This window comes from Corvus moneduloides, chromosome 4, assembly GCF_009650955.1.
Source record: "Corvus moneduloides isolate bCorMon1 chromosome 4, bCorMon1.pri, whole genome shotgun sequence".
NCBI lineage: Eukaryota > Metazoa > Chordata > Aves > Passeriformes > Corvidae > Corvus > Corvus moneduloides.
In genome coordinates, this window is record NC_045479.1 from 12,795,276 (window position 1) to 12,812,262 (window position 16,987).

General features: G+C 45.0%; 2 protein-coding genes across 3 annotated transcripts; one reads left to right on the top strand and one right to left on the bottom strand.

The window, feature by feature from the left end:
* Positions 1 to 210: 210 nt before the first annotated feature.
* Positions 211 to 9,860, bottom strand: TSPO (translocator protein). Of its 2 annotated transcripts, none has more exons than XM_032107587.1 (4): positions 9,767 to 9,860; positions 3,668 to 3,865; positions 1,822 to 1,960; positions 211 to 963 (listed from the first exon to the last, which is right to left on the bottom strand). In XM_032107587.1, exons 2-4 carry the CDS (start codon positions 3,850 to 3,852, stop codon positions 787 to 789), a joined length of 501 nt encoding a protein of 166 aa, XP_031963478.1. In that variant the 5' UTR covers positions 3,853 to 3,865; positions 9,767 to 9,860; the 3' UTR covers positions 211 to 786. The 2 variants fall into 2 exon arrangements, with proteins under 2 accessions (XP_031963478.1, XP_031963479.1); XM_032107588.1 differs by lacking the exon at positions 9,767 to 9,860 and adding an exon at positions 8,893 to 9,298.
* A 124-nt stretch (positions 9,861 to 9,984) lies between these two features.
* Positions 9,985 to 15,184, top strand: MCAT (malonyl-CoA-acyl carrier protein transacylase). The gene is made up of 4 exons (XM_032107586.1): positions 9,985 to 10,531; positions 10,632 to 10,719; positions 10,983 to 11,200; positions 11,470 to 15,184. The coding sequence occupies exons 1-4, from the start codon at positions 10,088 to 10,090 to the stop codon at positions 11,893 to 11,895; spliced, it is 1,176 nt and encodes a 391-aa protein (XP_031963477.1). The 5' UTR covers positions 9,985 to 10,087; the 3' UTR covers positions 11,896 to 15,184.
* The last annotated feature ends 1,803 nt before the right edge of the window (positions 15,185 to 16,987 follow it).

Here is a 16,987-nt window from a genome sequence, read left to right on the forward strand (position 1 = left end):
GCTTTGGACTGTTTATGTAAATTCGATTAAAGAGATGTTATGACTGGGTTCTCACAGTTTCTTTACAGGTGCTCTGAATTTCCTGGTTTGTCTTGGCCATTGCAAAGGTGAGAAGAGATGAAGGGGCTGTCCTTGAGGCTGTAGCATCCTGCTGCCTTCAGTGTTTTTCTGCTCAAAACAAATTAATAATGATACCAGCAAGGAACAAGGTTAGAAAGTTTACATGTAGTTTAATGCATTTAGCTGAATGTGTGTACAGCCCTTCAAAGTGGGAAGGCACAAACTGTTAAAAAGAGCTTGTCTTAAAACGTTTCCAGAGTACAATGACCAGAAGACAAATATCTGGTGGATGTAGTGGGACATATCATAGCACAAAAGCACTGTGCCTAGTGGTAAACATCAAAGATTCAGGCTACAATCACACCTGTCACTGTCAGGAACACCTTTCTGGAAACTCTGTTAGTGTGTGGCTGGATTTCTTCCTCTGAACATAAGGAAGTTTGAGTTCCTGCTTTCTTCTGGTAACAGTTAAAATGCTGCTGTTGTGTAACATACAATGCTGTAATATGGCACTTAATCACTTTGCAATCGAGACTTTCTTTTAGTTTACTATAAAACCCAGTTAGGCATACACCCCTTTGTGGCTTGCCTAATAAAGGTCTATTTGTTTTGTCACCTTGTAATTAGAAAATTAATGGTAGAAGTAGTTCAGCTAAAAATAAAATAAGGCCATAACTTTATATAAAAAATTATTGTGGGAAAAAAGTGGTTTTGGCTGAAAACTGCTTATTCAGGTTTTTTCTTGTTGCGATTGTCCTTCCAGATCCGATAATTGAGTGCAGAAGCCAAGCTTAGCCAAGCTAAATAAGGAACCATCAAATACGCTGCTGTTTTGTTGATGTTATACCAGGAAGCAGCCGTAGCTGTTGCTGTACCAGTTGTAAGCAGGAGAGTCACCAACCCCTGAAACACAGAAGGTGGTTAGTGTTGTTTTTACTTGTTGCATTTCCTTGACTCCACAGTCTGTGTGTCACTTTCCACCTAGCTCTGGCACCTGTTCTATCCATCTGGGAGTTAAATCCTTCTCAGAAAACCAGCCAGCAGAAAAAGATGATAGACTTCAGCTGAGTTACAAACCACTTCAAGTCATAAAACAATGCAAGTACAAGAAAGGGCATTACAGCTGGGAGCAGAGAGGGAGAATGAAGTCTCTCACCCCTACCCTCTTTAGTGGGCAGTGAGACACTTCCCAGTGTGACTTGGAGCAAGCAGATTTGTCCAGTTTGTTCATGCTGCCTGAAGAGATCAGGTGTGAATGAATCTGTGATGGACTGCAGTCTTTCTTACAGCATTGCATGTGCAGCTAGAGAACCAGGCAAATATTTTAATTTTTTTATTACCAGTTCTTCATTTTGAGACAAGCAGTTTCTCTTCAGAGAGCTGCAGAAAATTAGTCTTTTCTAAACAGGGTGTTGATCACCTGAATAATGTTACAATAAGCTGCTTATCACTGCTGTTTGCCAGAGAGATCTAGGAATTGCAGTAAGGCATACATCTTTACGTTTTCTGGTCACACAAAGCTCTTACCAAAAGCTGGCAGAAAAGAGCTGTTTGAAATCTATCCATTTAAGGATGGTCTAGATCTGTAAGTTCTCTCAGGTGGCTGCTGGCATGCATTAAAGAGAATTCTAGAAAATTTCTGCAAGCCATATTCTGTATTCAGACCCATTTTCAGGGAGAAAAGATTATGACACAAACCTTTCACGCTAATAACTTGTTAATGTAGCAGCCTTTGGTTCAGAAACTTAGTTTTCCACTTACCCATCCCATTTTGTGAGCTCCAAAAAATATTGGAGTCCATGCCCAGTTTAATGCCAGGTTTCCTGCATACAGACCCAGAGGAACCACTGACTTTTCGTTGAAGCCCCCCAGTTCCTCCCACACCAGGTAGGAGCCGTATCTGCAGAAAAGCAAAGGTGAAGTGTCATTCACTACACTGCTTAAAGCTACCACACATTCTTGATCAAATGAAATAACTCAGTGCTAGGGTCTAGATTAATTTGGAAAATCTAGATATCCAGGCACAACTTGGCAGAGTAACTGACAGCGCAGGCTTGATCAGCTGCTCTGGATAACAACATGGAGAGAGAAAAATTCCCAGTCATGCCAGAGTTCTCACTTCTAAGTGCATAGAAGCAGATAACCTACAGCATTTCAGTCTTAAAAGAGAATGCCATGTTGAAATGGAAACAAGTCTAAGAGATACAAATAGTGAAGAAACTTTGTTTTGGTACTGGGACATGGTGCTTTAAAGATTTAAAAAAAAAAATAAATCAAACCCCAGTTTTTAAGTGGATGAAATGAATGGCATTGAGTGGGATCCCAAAGCACAGTTGAGTATGGGGAGCAGGAAGAACCCTTTAGTCACTTTCATTACTTTCACAGGGACTGAACAATGCAGCTTTGCTATTTTGGCAGTTTAATTGCAGAGAATAATGAAAATAAAAGAAAGTTGGGGCAGGGTAAGCATTAGAAACTTCAGTTTCCTAAGTGATTTCTAAAGCACAGTGTGGACTTGCACTTGTTCATACATCTCACTTCAACTTCAGACCAAGACCATGATGTACAAGTCTAGGAAGCTAAGTGTCAAGAAAGGAAGGTAAGCTTATTAAATCTTGCTTTGATTTATTTGTTGCTTTCCATATATTCAAGAGATTCTGGAGGAATGAAATGTCTTGGTCATTCAAGGAATGTGTGCATGACGGATTAGAGAAGAAAAGGCTGGTACTAAGTATGATCTTTTCACTGGGCTGGATGTATAATACACAACCAAGACCATCCAGGTTCAGATAAACTGATTCTGCTGTTACCAAAATAACTGATAAGCTGTCACAATTTGGACTTTTTAAAGGTATTTAACCTGCTACCCAAATTTGTGATGAGGAATCCAGACACAGGGTTACAGATTGTGCAATCAGCTTGAAGGAAGCTGGAAAAGCCACCCAGCTCTTTTCTCCTTGATAAAAGGCATGTTTGTATTCACAAGCCAGTAATGATCTCATTCAAATGCTAACTCTTGAAATACACAAGTATTCCACTTAAATAAGTTAAAAAGTGCAGTCTGTATGAGGAGAAAGGAAAGAGAATACTGGTGGAGAGGGACAGGACATGAGGCTATAAAAATTACAAAGCTTTTCTGGAAAGAAAATGAAACCAAAATGAGAGAATGTGGGCGTGCCAATCTAGCATTCAGTTTCATCCACTGCATTATTGAGCTCTGTTACAACAGTTCTTTCCTAATTTCCCCTCCCCCCCCCCCCCCTTTTTAAATTTTCCTAAAACTACTGTAGGACATACTTAGAAGAAATCCCAATGCTGCCTTGCTCCACTATTTCCAGCTTGGCAGGTCTTCCCCTCAGAATGAATGAGGAAAGCAAATTAATGGCTTTTCAAGCTCCTGCTTTTGATGTGGATACCGCATACAAAATGTCCTATCAAACCCACACACAACTCCCAAAACATGTTTTTACCTGATAAACAGGCAGCTTGACACAGTTTCTTACAAACATACAGCCACAGGAGTACAGTCATAGTTCTCTAGTCTAGCATTATACAAAAAGCAACTTTGAGATCAGGTAAGTGCCTTAATACAATGTGAAAAACATACCCCATAGTTGTATAGAGAGTTCCCCAAACAGGAGCAAACACCCAGTTAGGTGGACACCAGGATGGCTTCTGTAGAGTTTCATACCATGTTGGGATTTCTCTTTTGATTATACTGCTTCCTAAAAGTCCTCCTGCATGGGGCAGGAGTGTAAAACCTACTGCTGGGGCCCAGGCTGGTACTTCCATTGAGACAGTGAACCTGAAACAAAACCAAACATTGATTGGCAGAGACATTTTAAAAAGCAACTGCAAAAGTTGCTATTTTTAACAGATTTTAAAAATATGCATGTCAGATCTGATCCACAGCCTCGTCTTGTCACTGAGAGACACTGCAGCTGAAATTAAAGGATCTTGTACCAATACACCTGTAAAGGACTCTGTCCCTGGGGAATGGGGAAGCCAGTGGGAAGTGGGGCCTTTAACTTCCCTCTCAGCTGAGTGCACTAAGAATACTGAATTTTACCTACAGAAATATCCTCACCCATAAGTATGCCAGAGGAATAAAGCAGTTTGATAGTATATCAACTGCACTTGGAAAATAAATAAATGCAGTAAGAAGTGTGTATTTCTGTATTCACCAAAAAGCCCTCAATGAAATGGCAGAGCCAAGGAAGAAAAGAGCATGTGCTTTCCTGTGCTCAGGCAAAATAATGGGATGTGTTGTCTGCAGGATGCTCAGTGGGAGTCACAGGGATGAGAATCAGCAGCAGACACTTGAGAAGCCGACATGGAAAACAAACACCAGGGAGGACAATGGGAAGTAAATACTTAAACGATGTTTTGCTCAACAGGGAAGGCGATCTGGATACATGGGGAGGACACCTTTGGCTCCTTCATGAAGCATTCAATCACTTGCAGCAATTGTATCTGCCAAGCCCATTAAATTTGCCTACACAAGTAGGGCTAAGTAATGCCTTGCTGCTAGGCCATGCTGCTTTAGTTAGGGTACAGGCAGCAGGCAAACCAGCAAGCAAGGAAGGAGGAAAAAGCTTCATTGCAGATTTTCTGGCCAAAAGCCAAATGCTACAGAAGAGCTGTGCTTAGTTTACTAAAATGTAAACATTAGAGCTACAATAAAAAAAAGGGCAGAACTGAAAGATGTTTTTTTCAAATATACAGTAAGCAAATACACCCAATTCCTGTTCATCTGTTACGCAGGAGAGAGATTATGTTAAGAATGATTGCAGCAGTGGGGAAAGAACAACTACAGAAGGCCCAGTGGAGAAAAGAAAGTTTTAGATCAATGGGCATTTCAGAGGCTTGTCAGAGAAAAGTGCCATATTGATATTGTCTTACCTGTTGTCTTTCCCTGGATTTCAAAGCTTCTATTGCTATAATCATGACTGCTGGGATGAGGAGGCAGGGAGTGGGGAAGAGGAAATCCTACTTGTGACAGATGTGCTTAAACCGATAGGAAATGGCACAGATGACGTTTCATTGTCACAGCTCTGACCCAGTGAATTTCTGTTTGGAGATCAGGGTGAGCTCGGGCAGCAAGGGAGCTCTTACATTATGGTTTTTGTCCCTGCACTCAGGGCTCTGCCCATTCAGCCACACAGGTTTAATGTGAGATTTCAGTGACTGGGACCACAATGCCGTTTGCATGGGATTGAGAGAAATAGTGGTGATAGAAGCAGAGCAGAGTTTTGAAGGCAAACTGAGCATGGATGGACTGGTAAGGCACTCAGGATGAGAAAGGTTGATAGGGGTAAACAAGAAAGGGCAGGCAGGCCTGGGCTTTGGGCTTGGGGGGAAGTCAGCAATGAATAGAAATACACACAAAAAAGGCAGCAGACAGCCATCAAAGAGACACAAGTCAAGGTCAAAAACAGAACAAGACTGAATGGGTGGAAAAAAAGTTAATCAGGGAAGAATTCAGAACTGAGGCTGGGGAGGAGAAAAGAGAGAACAATGTGGTACTCTGCTGTCATAGGATCAGTTAGGTCTTGGGTGGAGGATGGACAAGAGAGGGAGGAAAACATCTGCTGGGCTCATTGCTGCCATACTTCCTGCCTAGGGGATTCTACTCACAAGGAAGCATCTTAAATGGAGCAGAAGAGTACCCCTGTTCTCCTGCACTTAGATCTGTGCTGTTATTTCCCAGGAAGAAGGCTGTCAGCTGCTGTGTGCACTACTTGTCATCCCCACTGACAGCATGAAAGGCTCTGCTTTTACTGGGATGTGAAGCAATTGCCATGTGCAGGAGCAACAAGGTGTGATGGGAACAAGAGCTCCGAGTACAATGATTCTCTTTGGCTGCCTTCAGATGAGTAATTCCCAAAGGTTAAGTTAGAAATTTAAAGTTAATAAGATCTCACTAATTTTTAACCCTTTTGCTTTGCCTACAGAGAGGCCAGGATTAGCTCTCCACATGTGCTGTTATATGTGCAACTCCAGCATGGCTGCCAAATAGTATTTTTCAAAAGTGGTAAGCAAGAACCCAAAGGGCTTAATCCTTTATTTGGATGTTAACAATATAAGGGTAGTTTCATTGCAGCAGTCAGCAGCTGGACTTTGTCAACGGTTCTGTCAGCTTCCCCCCAGGGAAGAAAGTCTGAAAGTGTTCTGTAAGCTGAAAGTGCTAAATACTATAAAATTGAAACAATACTGCTCTGCTGCAGTCATTAGTGAATAAATGATGTACCCATGTATGTTGGAGGAAGAATACTGAAATAATTCTTCAGAGAAAGAAAACCAGGCAGGCAAATAGAAACAGGGAAGGCACAAAGCAAAGAAATGAGAGAAGTGAAGTCACTCAGGCACAGCAAAGGGGAGGAAATGGAAATGACGAGATTGAACATACTGGCTGGAATTGAATGTTGGTGTCCCAGTCTTCTAACTACTGTTACTACTAATTAATTATGTGCTGTGTTTTCCAATAGCATCTCTCAGGATTTCCCAAGCATGGCAAAACACTCTGTCTTGCAAGGAGAAAGAGGAACGAAACCATGCAGCAAGATGTGCTGGCAGCAAGACCACAGCTGTCCATCAGCAGTGGGAGTTCCTGTGTTTCCATTCCCAAGAAATTAAATACTAGTATCAATTTTCCATTAAAAGCATAGGTAACTCAGAAAACAGCATTAGCTGATTATGGAAGAAGCCACGTGTGTCTGTCTCTGGTTACCTGATGTAGGTGTTTAGCAAGAGAATGAGTAAAAGGCAAGGATGCACTGGAGAGTCTGTGCAGTGGCCAGTGCTGCAGTCTTTGCTTACCTGTGCACTACAAGAGCTGTGCAATGTTTACAGAACACCTTGTACATTTTCTAAAAGTAATGTAACCACAGAGGTTCATCAGCCCTGCCTTCCTTTCAGTGTGTAGCTGATGATCTGAAATGAATTGGTGAGAACTTAACACAGACTTGCTAACACAGCCCCACTGGCTGCAGCAGTATTACTCAACCTAGAAATAATAACTACTTTCCCAATCACATCCCAGCTCCAGGGCGAGTTGCACAATGTTCTTGCACCCTCATTTTCATACTGAAGAATGCTGGATGTGTGTGGATGATATTTGCAGCGTACCCAGCAGATATCTGCCTCTAAGGACCACCAAGGCTGGAAATATTTTCTTCTCACACACACTTAACTTGTTTACTTCTTTTCCACTTCTTATTTCTGCCCTGCAACATATTCTTCATCGTGCTGCCCCTTTTCTGCTTAGCCCTAGTGTGACTTCAGGCAGTTTCAGCAGTGCAGTGAGGGCTGCACTAGGCCACTTTGCTTTGACATATATGTTAGATTAATTTTTCTAGGTATTCAAAACGTACCCAAAGTTGGTTCCAACTACATAAAGTAAAAGGAGAAATAAAGGGGGGAAAAAACCCCAATAGTTAAACTTGCTGCCTAATAGGCTTCTCTCTGTTGTTTTTCTATGGTGGCATAACATGAAAAAAAAACAAACAGAAACATTCTGTGTCCTCTTTCTGGAACAACCACTGTGCACCCAAAGAAAGGGATGGGATGCTCTGTAGGTGGGATTAGATATATCATGACAGAGCAGCTGGGTTGCTTCAGCCTGATGAAAAATGAACTAAAACACTTCTTTGCCTTGAGAAGGTCTCTGAAAGACAGATGCCTTTCCCTCCTTGGAGCACTCTGTCAGCAGGAAGGAGAAGGAAGGTAGGAGAATTGCTTTCATCCCATTTTTATATACCCCTGTGCTGATAAAACTTCTGACTAGTTCCATTCTTGTGCAGCTTGGGGCTGGCTATCCAATCACATGGGGCTTAAAAATCGCATTAAAAACACAAAGGAAAATCTCCCAGCAGGGCTAAATCACCCTCAAAGCCCTGGTGTTCCCAGTGCCCACTGTTTGGAGATGGACTGACAAAGCTGGGACCATACCATGGACCCCAAGACACATACTCTCCCTCTCACCCTCTACCATACATCTTTTTGAGGGCAGATAAGGCTCTGCCCAGGTCTGAGGGGCAGCATGCAAATTTTGCCCAGGAAAAAGGCTTCTTCCCAAGACAGCTGTCTGAAAAATTAAAGATAACATAATTTATATTGATAAACTATTTATGTATGTTGTGGTTTTAATTCCTGGGAAGCTGCAACACTAAAATCAAATTTATGTCACAGTCTCTGACAAAGAATACGGCTACCACAAAAAAAAAGGCAGGCTTATCTTTGCTATCTAATCTCAAGTAATAGAGACACTTCAAACAATAAATGTTATAGAATATAAATAAATAATAAGTGTATAACATATGTTTATAATATATGTTTAGAATTAAAAATAAAACTATGGTATTTATTGAAGACTTTAATGCAAGGTGTACAGATGGAAACAAAAAATCTCACTGCCCAGGTTACACTTCTTTCGAAGTGGCAGAGCACAAGTTGTGCAAATAAATCTGATTTATTCACATGCAGGGAACTGAAATGCATACTGGAGCAAGATCTTTGCTAGGATAATTTGCCATTTACTGCTCAGTCTCTTCTCGTTGACACTTATGTTACAGGTAGAGGCAGCCACGGGCTGTCATATATCTCCTATGTTACTGCCCATATATTTCAGCTAATTTGAGAAGGTCACTGGCTTTTCCAGGTATTTTACCTGGAGGCTGACAAAAATGGAAGAAATCATCTTACAAAATAACACAGAGAATAGAAAACTGAGGAAAACCTGCACACCGTGATCCTTTCGAATTGGCCCAAATAAAAAGTCAACGTAATTTCTTGCTGTTGTGACACATTTTCCTTCTCCCGAGTTGTACTTACACGGTGTCTTTTACTGAGCTGCTCCGACTCAATGCTTGATACTGTTTCATAACCTTACTTCGTGCAAACTCGTTACACAATTGCAACTCCGGCACGGCAACTTTCACTTTGTAAAAAATAATCTGACCGTTGAACGCTCAAATTAGATCACAGTGCATTTTGGGCTGCTTTATCAGCATCACTCGAAAACTCAGAGTTAAAACCAAAGCCCTTTCTTTCACCCTGAATGAAAAAATGTTCCTCAGCGACACTGAAGGAAGATACCTTTAGTAAAACAGCAGCGTGAAAACTTCTCCCGAGTGGGGAGAGCGAATGTGCCCCGTGTGCGCGGCAGAGCCGCCGGTCCCCGTGAGAGCAGAGGAAGGGTTCTGCCTTTCTGCTGTGCGCGCACAGCTGTGAACCACTGAAAAACTCGTGTGCCGGACGAAAATTAAGAATAAACTGCCTAGCTTGGTTCCTTTTTTTTTTTTTTTTAAAGCACTTTCCATGCTAAACGCCTGCACGGAAGAGTCGTGAGTGTTTGCCCAAGTCCTCTCCGCCCGTGAGCCGCCCCGCCCGCCTCCATCCAGCGCCGCAGGTCCCGTCCCGCCCGGGGGATCCGGCTGGCCAGCACGGGCCTGTCGCCGGCAGCAGGGAGCGGGATCGCCCCCCTCAACGCGCTCCGCCAACCCGCGGGGGAGCCGAGGGCGCCCGGGGCGCGGCGGGGTCCCGGCGGCGGCAGCGCTGCGGAAGGGCCGGGACCCGCGCGGGGGCTGGGGCGGGGTCAGGCGGCCCCTCCGGCGAGGCAGCCGGGCCCCGCTGCGGGGCTGCGCCGCCCCTCGGGCTCCCCTTCCCGTCCCATCCCGAGCCGTGCCGCGGGCAGCGCCAGCGTTACCTCCCTCTCCTCCTCTCCCGCGCTGCTGCTGCCGCCGGTAGCGCCTGCTCTGCCGGGGGAGCGAAGCACCGCCCCCGGGACCGCGCGGGCTCCCCCGCCCCGGGGCGGGCTCTCGGCACTGGGCGGGTGCAGGCGCCTGGCGCGGGCCGGGCCCAGGGCGGCGCGCGGGGCTGAGGGCGGCGGGCGCCGGGGCGGCCCGAGCGGCCTCTCTCGTTCCCTCCCTCCCTCCCTTCCCGTCCCTCTGCCGGCGCCCGGCCCGGCAGCGGCTGCCGGCGGGGGCCGCCCCGTTCCCGTGGCAACGCCCGTTCCCGGGCGGCGGCCATGGGCGGCTGGGCCGCGGCGCCATGGCGGCTTGGTGGCTGCAGCGGGCGCGGCGGCCTCCGCGGCGCTGCGCGGCGGTGGGGCAGCTCCCGCCCCGGCGCTGGGGACCGGGCGGCGACCCTGAGCGACCTCCTGCAGACTTCGGTGGAGGCCGAGGAGCCGGACGCGGCGGCGGCGAGGCGGGAGCGGCGATGCCCCCGGGAGGGCACGGTGCTGCTCTTCCCCGGGCAGGGCAGCCAGTTCGTGGGGATGTGCCGCGGGCTGCAGCGGTACCCCGGCGTGCGGGACATGTACCGCCTGGCCGAGAAGGTGCTGGGCTACGACCTGCTCTCCCTCTGCCTGGAGGGGCCGCGGGACGCGCTGGACCGCACCCAGCACTGCCAGCCCGCCGTGTTCGTCGCCTCCCTGGCCGCCGTGGAGAAGCTCAACCACCTGCAGCCTGAAGTGAGGGGCCGCGGCGGGGCCGGGTGGGGGTCGGGGCGGCGGCGCCTCGGGCCTGCCCCGCGGTGCGGCTGAGGCGCCGCTCGGCTCTGTGTCCCCGCAGGTGGTGGAGCGCTGCGTGGCGGCCGCCGGCTACAGCGTGGGGGAGTTCGCGGCGCTGGTCTTCGCTGGAGCCCTGGGCTTTGCCGAAGGTGCCTGGGGGACGTGCGGAGCTCGCTGCTAGGATCTCCCAGCCCGGGCCCATGCTGTTTCCAAAGCATTGCCTGTTATCACTGTGTCCTTCCCGCTTTAATTTTTAATTAGAAGACAAAATTTACTTTTTACTTCCACTGTTCGCTTTAACGTGTAATACGGCATTAAAAGCATTGACGTTTCACGAGAGTGAACAACTGCCCTTTCTTGCGCGCAGGTGCCCGCGCTCACATTCACGCAGCATCTCTGTTTCTCTCCGTAGCGCTGTACGCGGTGAAAGTGCGCGCCGAAGCCATGCAAAAGGCGTCGGAAGCTGTCCCCAGTGGAATGCTCTCGGTTGTCGGTCGGCGAGAGGCAAATTACAAATTTGCCTGCCTGGAAGCCCGTAAACACTGTGAATCGCTGGGTATAGAGAACCCCGTGTGCACAGTTTCAAACTATTTGTTTCCAGACAGCAGAGTCATTGCAGGACACTTACAGGTATTGCTTCAGAATAACTATTCCTTCAGTTGAACTGAGCATTTCACTTTTTAAAAACTTTTACTTTGCACTCTGTGTGGGTGTTACATACAGCCTTAGTTTGTCCAAACAAAAGTATTTGCTCTGTGGGGCTTTTTTTCCCAGCATGTGTTCAGTTGCTGGGTAGGGAAAGGAATCCCTTTATCACAGTAAGTCCGATGAGGTGATTCTTGTGGGGTGACTGAGAAAACCTTTGCTGTGCAAGACTCACTTCTCTCTCTCTTTTATAGGCTTTGGAGTTTTTGCAGGAGAATGCCCGAAAATATTATTTTAAACGTGCAAAAATGCTTCCAGTCAGTGGGGCTTTTCATACCAGACTTATGGAACCAGCAGTAGAGCCACTGGCTGAAGTCCTAAAATCGATTGAGATTCAGAAACCACTGCTCTGTGTGTATTCCAATGTTGATGGCAAAAAGTACATGCACTCAAAGCACATTCAGAAGCTGTTAGTGAAGCAGGTGGTGTCACCTGTTCTGTGGGAGCAGACCATGCACTCAGTGTACGAAAGAAAGCAAGGAACAGAATTTCCTTACACGTATGAAGTGGGGCCCGGGAATCAACTAGGAGCCATTCTCAAACAATGTAATTTAAAGGCCTGGAAACAATATAAACACGTAGATGCTCTTGAAGACGAGGAAGAAGCGGAGATTAAATAACCTTTTGAGGAAAAGCCACACAACTTGTTTTTTTCTGATCTAAAGCTTTGTGCTCCCGAAAGAGGAAGTCTTAAACATTCATGGCTTCTCCTGATGTAAAGAGCACTATGTGCATAATTGCAATGAACATTTTCTTTTGAGTTCCTCAGGTGTGGAAAGGGGAGAACTAAGTTTGGCTCTTCCATCTGTGTTGGGACTGCAAAGCTGTCAACAAACAGGCCAAGTAGCATTGTTTGGCCTCAATCCTGCAAGCAACTTTCCCTCTTGGGGTTTGTTTGGTTTTGTTGGTTGATTGTTTTTCGGGGGAGTTTTTTGGGTGTGGATTCAGGTTCCAGTTGGTAGCCTTGGCTGTCCGGTGCAGGGATCTTCTGCAGGAATGGTGGGGTTGTTGGCTCCAAGTTGTGGAGGGCTCTGCTCTGGGCTTGAGGGTGCATTTAGAGGAGCCCTTTGTTGGGACAGCTTTCAGCCTGTTGATGTTCCCATTTTCTAACTCAACTGACTTGTGGGGTGTTCATCTATGTAAAGTTCTCTTATTTTGTGTCCACGTTGCCAGGTAGCAGCTGAGTGAGGCAGATGATGTTACTAGAAAAATTATTTTCTTAAGGTTAAACTATAAATAAACTATGAAGCTTTTCTTGCTATTTTTCATGCTTTGGGGGTGCATCATTATTGGCTGTGTCCACATGTGGATGGAAGTAACCTTCCCTCCAGTTGTCCAATGCCACATTGGTTGTGCTAAATTACACAAGAAATGTTCACTGGAGAAAAAAGCTTAACAAAAATATTATGTACATTTCCTGGAAGCAGGAAATGATGAGCTGGAGAGCAGCAGGTTGTCCCAAACCCTCCGGGTAAGAACTTCCCATTTCTCAGTTTATATTTTTTATTTTGGTATTTTAATGCTGTATTTAACAGATATATAGAAAAAAAATGTAGGATATATTAGTTAAATGACTGACAGCACCTTCAATAATGTATTATGAAATGCAGGAGAACTTCCAGTTACGGTACCAATCATTCTGTAATTTCACATTTATGAAAGGGAGAGTGAATTAAAAACACTGGCCTTGATTATCATTGCTAAGTGGACTGTATTATTAAACAGTTCTTTTGTGGACTGCAGCTGGCAGCTGTGCCTCCCCTTACAGTACAAATTCCACTTTTAGCGTGTGTAAACATTAACAATTAGTAAAATACTGAAGAGTTTGTCAGCTTCACCATTGGACTGCCACAGGCTGATGATTAAGGGTTGGAATAACTGTAAAGAAAATTATTTCAGTGAAGGTTCCTATGTTACAGGAAAGGTGTTAATTATTCAGAAAAGCACACCAAAGTCAGTTAGAATTATTGGTTAGAATATTGCACCTAGATCCCATTCATATCATTAAACACTGGACTGTGCTGTGTTAGAAGTCTCTGCCTACATCTTGTAAGACCAAATGCAACGTTGGTGACTTTCAAACCAGCTGTTATGATAGTAGAAACTGAGTGTGGTATGTTGGTGGCACTAATTTTAGTGCTTTAAAATTTCTGGACTTTCTTTTTAATTATTTAACCTTTCTAAGGAAATGTTGGAGACATGTTTTCTATTTGTAGTGTTCTTGCTATAATTTTTTTCCTTTTTTCTCCCCCCCTCATTTTACTTGGTTGTACACTTTGCTTGGAATTAAAGCTTTTTGGGAAAATCGTGCTAGAAATCTCTTGTTTGCAAACCATTAGATTACCTTTGCACTTTTGTCAGCTGCACAATGCTGAAGGGCAATCTGTATCCTAAGAGCATTCCAATCTTGTGGGTCTTGTTTAATTAGTGGGAAGAAGGACCCGTCACCACTGTCAGGTGTTTGCTTTTCTTCTGTGCAGTGGTTGAGCTGAGGCTGCTCCCAGTGACCTTCATGTCTCCAAAACCAGAAGCCAGAGGGTATCACGCTCTTGTGCTGATGTTGCAATTTCTAGGAGCAGAAGAAGTGTGATGGAGGTCTTTGTACCTCTGCATAGAAAGTGTTCAGGGCTTGATTTTGTGTGGTGCCCAGCAGCACAACCTCACCTCGTGTGCATTGTAACATTGCCTGTGGCTGGGCAGAGGGTGCCCAGGTAATTAGGAATCCTGGATCTCAGAGCATTTCTTTAATGTGTTTGCTCATCTATCCCCTCTGCTTCTGGAAACTGAATGTTTGAGATGAGAGAAGCCAGCGTGGCTCCTTCACCTACGGACAAGCAGAAACAGGATGTGGAAGAAAATCAAGTGCCGTAAATGCTGTCACATATGAGGAAGTGTGCAGTGAAAAAAAACAGAATTAACTTTGGGTCTCCTGAGTCACACTTTGGGGCTGTGACTAAAGGATTAACTAACTGTGCTCCACAGGTGAAAGAGGAGCCTGGCACTGACTGCTGCCTGGTACTCCAGTTAGTGCTGATTGGTATGGCTTTGGATGCTGTTTGCTTTGTGTTTCACTTGTTTCTTTGCTGGGATTGAATTTTATATTCCTTGAGACTGTTTTGCTCCATACATGCTGGATGATGAAATTCCCCCCTCTTGTGATTCAAAGCCTTACACTATGGATTACAAGAGTGGGGAAAAGCAGAGTCACCCCACACAGCTCTTGGATGAAATAGGTAAAGAGTCTCCTGTTCATCATTGCTCCCCTGTGCATAAAGGTTATTTATCTAGAAATAACTACTTGGTAGTGTTAAACTGATTCAGCTGGAAAGAGTCAATTTTTGCATAGCTGGTACTTTCATTACACATGCATAGTTTGTTTATTAGACCCTCCTGATGTTAAATTTTACCCTTTACTAAACAGTGACTTTAACATATTTTTCTATCACACTGCTATTATGGAGCTAAATGGAGCACTCAATTCACTGATAGAACTTTGGTCTGTTTTTTTGGCTGTGTGGGCCAACTTCTGGCCTGTGTGTGACTACAGTTCCAGGTGTGCTAACTGTGCTTTTCTAGAAAAAACTTCCCTACCTGCTGCTGAAGGGCACATCAGTTTGAGAGCATTTTGGAAAAATGTGACACTGGAATATGTGCTGCTGCTTGAATTTCTGGGGTATGCTGGAGCCATCACCCTTTACAATTCCTTCTTTGCATGCTTTCCTTTTGCTCTGCATTTTAAGTCATTCAAAGATATTTCAAAGTCCTTTGCATGAAATGGTCAAATGAAATAGTCTAGTGGAGCTTCATTTGTCTTTTTCCCAGAAACATTTTTGGAGATGGGCAGTTAGGATCATGATGGCACCATTCAATAAAGAGAGAAAGCATGTTCCTCAACATGCTTAAATCTGGCTTGATTTGGCATTTGTCTTCACTAAACACAAGAGGGGTTTAAATACCTTGTCTGATTTAAAGCAGGGACTTGGACTTGAACCTCCAACTTCTCTGCTGAGTGCTTAGATCACAAATGTATTGAACATTGTGTTTTCGTGTTTCAAAAATATGCTAAGGGTAGGAGTTGCTTGTCTGGGCAAGAAGGCGGCATCTCCTGTGCTGAGGGGAAAATCCAAACCACAGCGGTACACTTTCATTTTCTCTCACTGAGAGAACCTATAGTTGGATCCTGAAAACCAGCTTCAATAGCAAAGAGAAGAGAAGATGCACCCAGAAAATAGAATAACCAGGCACAAAGGGGGGATGTTGTTGAGAGAGAAAACACCCTCATGGCCACCCGTGGAGTGCAGGAGGATGAAACCTCGACCATCTCCATCCTGTAAGTTGTGCTCATGTTCCCCTCAGGCTTCTATTCCCCCCAGGCACATGCCCTGCAAAAAGACATGCATCCTCTGAGAAAATTCCTTCTCAGAATCCATCAGATTCTTGGGGTTTTGTTCTGGGCAGCTCATAGTTTTACTCTGAAAAGGGGCAGAAGACATTGCCATTAATGTGTGATAGCAGTGTCTTGGAAAATAAAGCAGACAACACTGCAAACGGTTTGAAGCAACAATTTAATTTTTAAAAAGTATCATGGTTTTAATCTTTACTATTGCTTTTACAGTGTTAAAATTTAAAGGATGGCCAGCATGCCTTCAGTTTTCCTCATATCCAGAATCTCTTTAACAAACTCATTTACAGGAAATAGACACTTTATGTTGCATAAAATAAACACAAAAAAGACAGACTTTCTAATCGCCTGGAGTCACATTTCAAAACCAGCAAGTCAGGCAGTTATCCAGCAACAACCTCTTTACAAGTTTTTTCTTTAAAAAAGATATGAAACAGCAGTGACCCAGCACTAGCCTAGGTTTTAAATATTAAAGAGATTTTTATCAGTGTAAATTTGAAAAACAAACCAGCTGCCACCACTGGGGTGTTAATGATGTTGGTCAGTGTCCAGCAATGACCTCCCGTTGTAATTCTGTGTGTTAATTCGACAGTCTGTAATTCATGGCCCACCAAAAGGCAGCAAGAAGCAAGGCTGCAGGCACCAGCTTCTGGCAGAGGCACCTGAAAGGAAGCCTGCAAGTCTGTGGGAAGAAAGGGGATGGTAATTAGAAGCAACAAGCAGCAAAAAGATGGTGCAAGGAAACTAAAAGAGTGCCTGTGGGGGAGGTCAGTGTGGGCTTGAGGGCACGGTCCAGTTCTGCTGCAGAAATGCAGAGGGGGCCAGCTTTGCTGGTGGCTCCAGCCACTAAAGAATCCTCCTCTCTTCTCTGGGTAAATACTACTGGCAGCAGCTCTGCTTATCTCCCCAAGGAGACCCTTCCAGCATTTGAGAGTGGCAGATGCCTCCCCTCTGAAAGGAGCCCCACGAGTTGTGTGGGATTTGGGCAGCATCCTCTGTCTTTAAATGAGAAATTTCAGCCTAAAGAGAAAAAACCAGGGCACTGAGGGGGCACCAACAAACTAAGGGATAAACCCCAGCCTGAAGCCACATTATGTGCTTCACTCACTGACATTACAAAGGAGCCAGGTGTTCCTGTTGCCTACTTGCCAACAAAAAGGTGAGAGAAAAGCGAGAGAGCATACCCAGCCTCCATAGCCAGTGATCCATTTTGTCCAGTTACTGCTCAAAACATTTCCACAGCTTCTTATAACACTTTTAATAACATTCCATGTCTGGAAAACACTGACAGCAACCCTGATGATTTAAAC

Coding starts and splice junctions, on each gene's coding strand:
- TSPO (XM_032107588.1), bottom strand. CDS start 8,942: ATGAAACAGTATCAAGCATTGAGTCGGAGCAGCTCAGTAAAAGACACC. Junction 1,961..3,667: donor ACTCTCTATACAACTATGGG/GTATGTTTTTCA, acceptor GCTTTTCTGCAG/ATACGGCTCCTACCTGGTGT. Junction 964..1,821: donor GAGCTCACAAAATGGGATGG/GTAAGTGGAAAA, acceptor TCTGTGTTTCAG/GGGTTGGTGACTCTCCTGCT.
- MCAT (XM_032107586.1), top strand. CDS start 10,088: ATGGGCGGCTGGGCCGCGGCGCCATGGCGGCTTGGTGGCTGCAGCGGG. Junction 10,720..10,982: donor AGCCCTGGGCTTTGCCGAAG/GTGCCTGGGGGA, acceptor TTCTCTCCGTAG/CGCTGTACGCGGTGAAAGTG. Junction 11,201..11,469: donor TCATTGCAGGACACTTACAG/GTATTGCTTCAG, acceptor TCTCTTTTATAG/GCTTTGGAGTTTTTGCAGGA.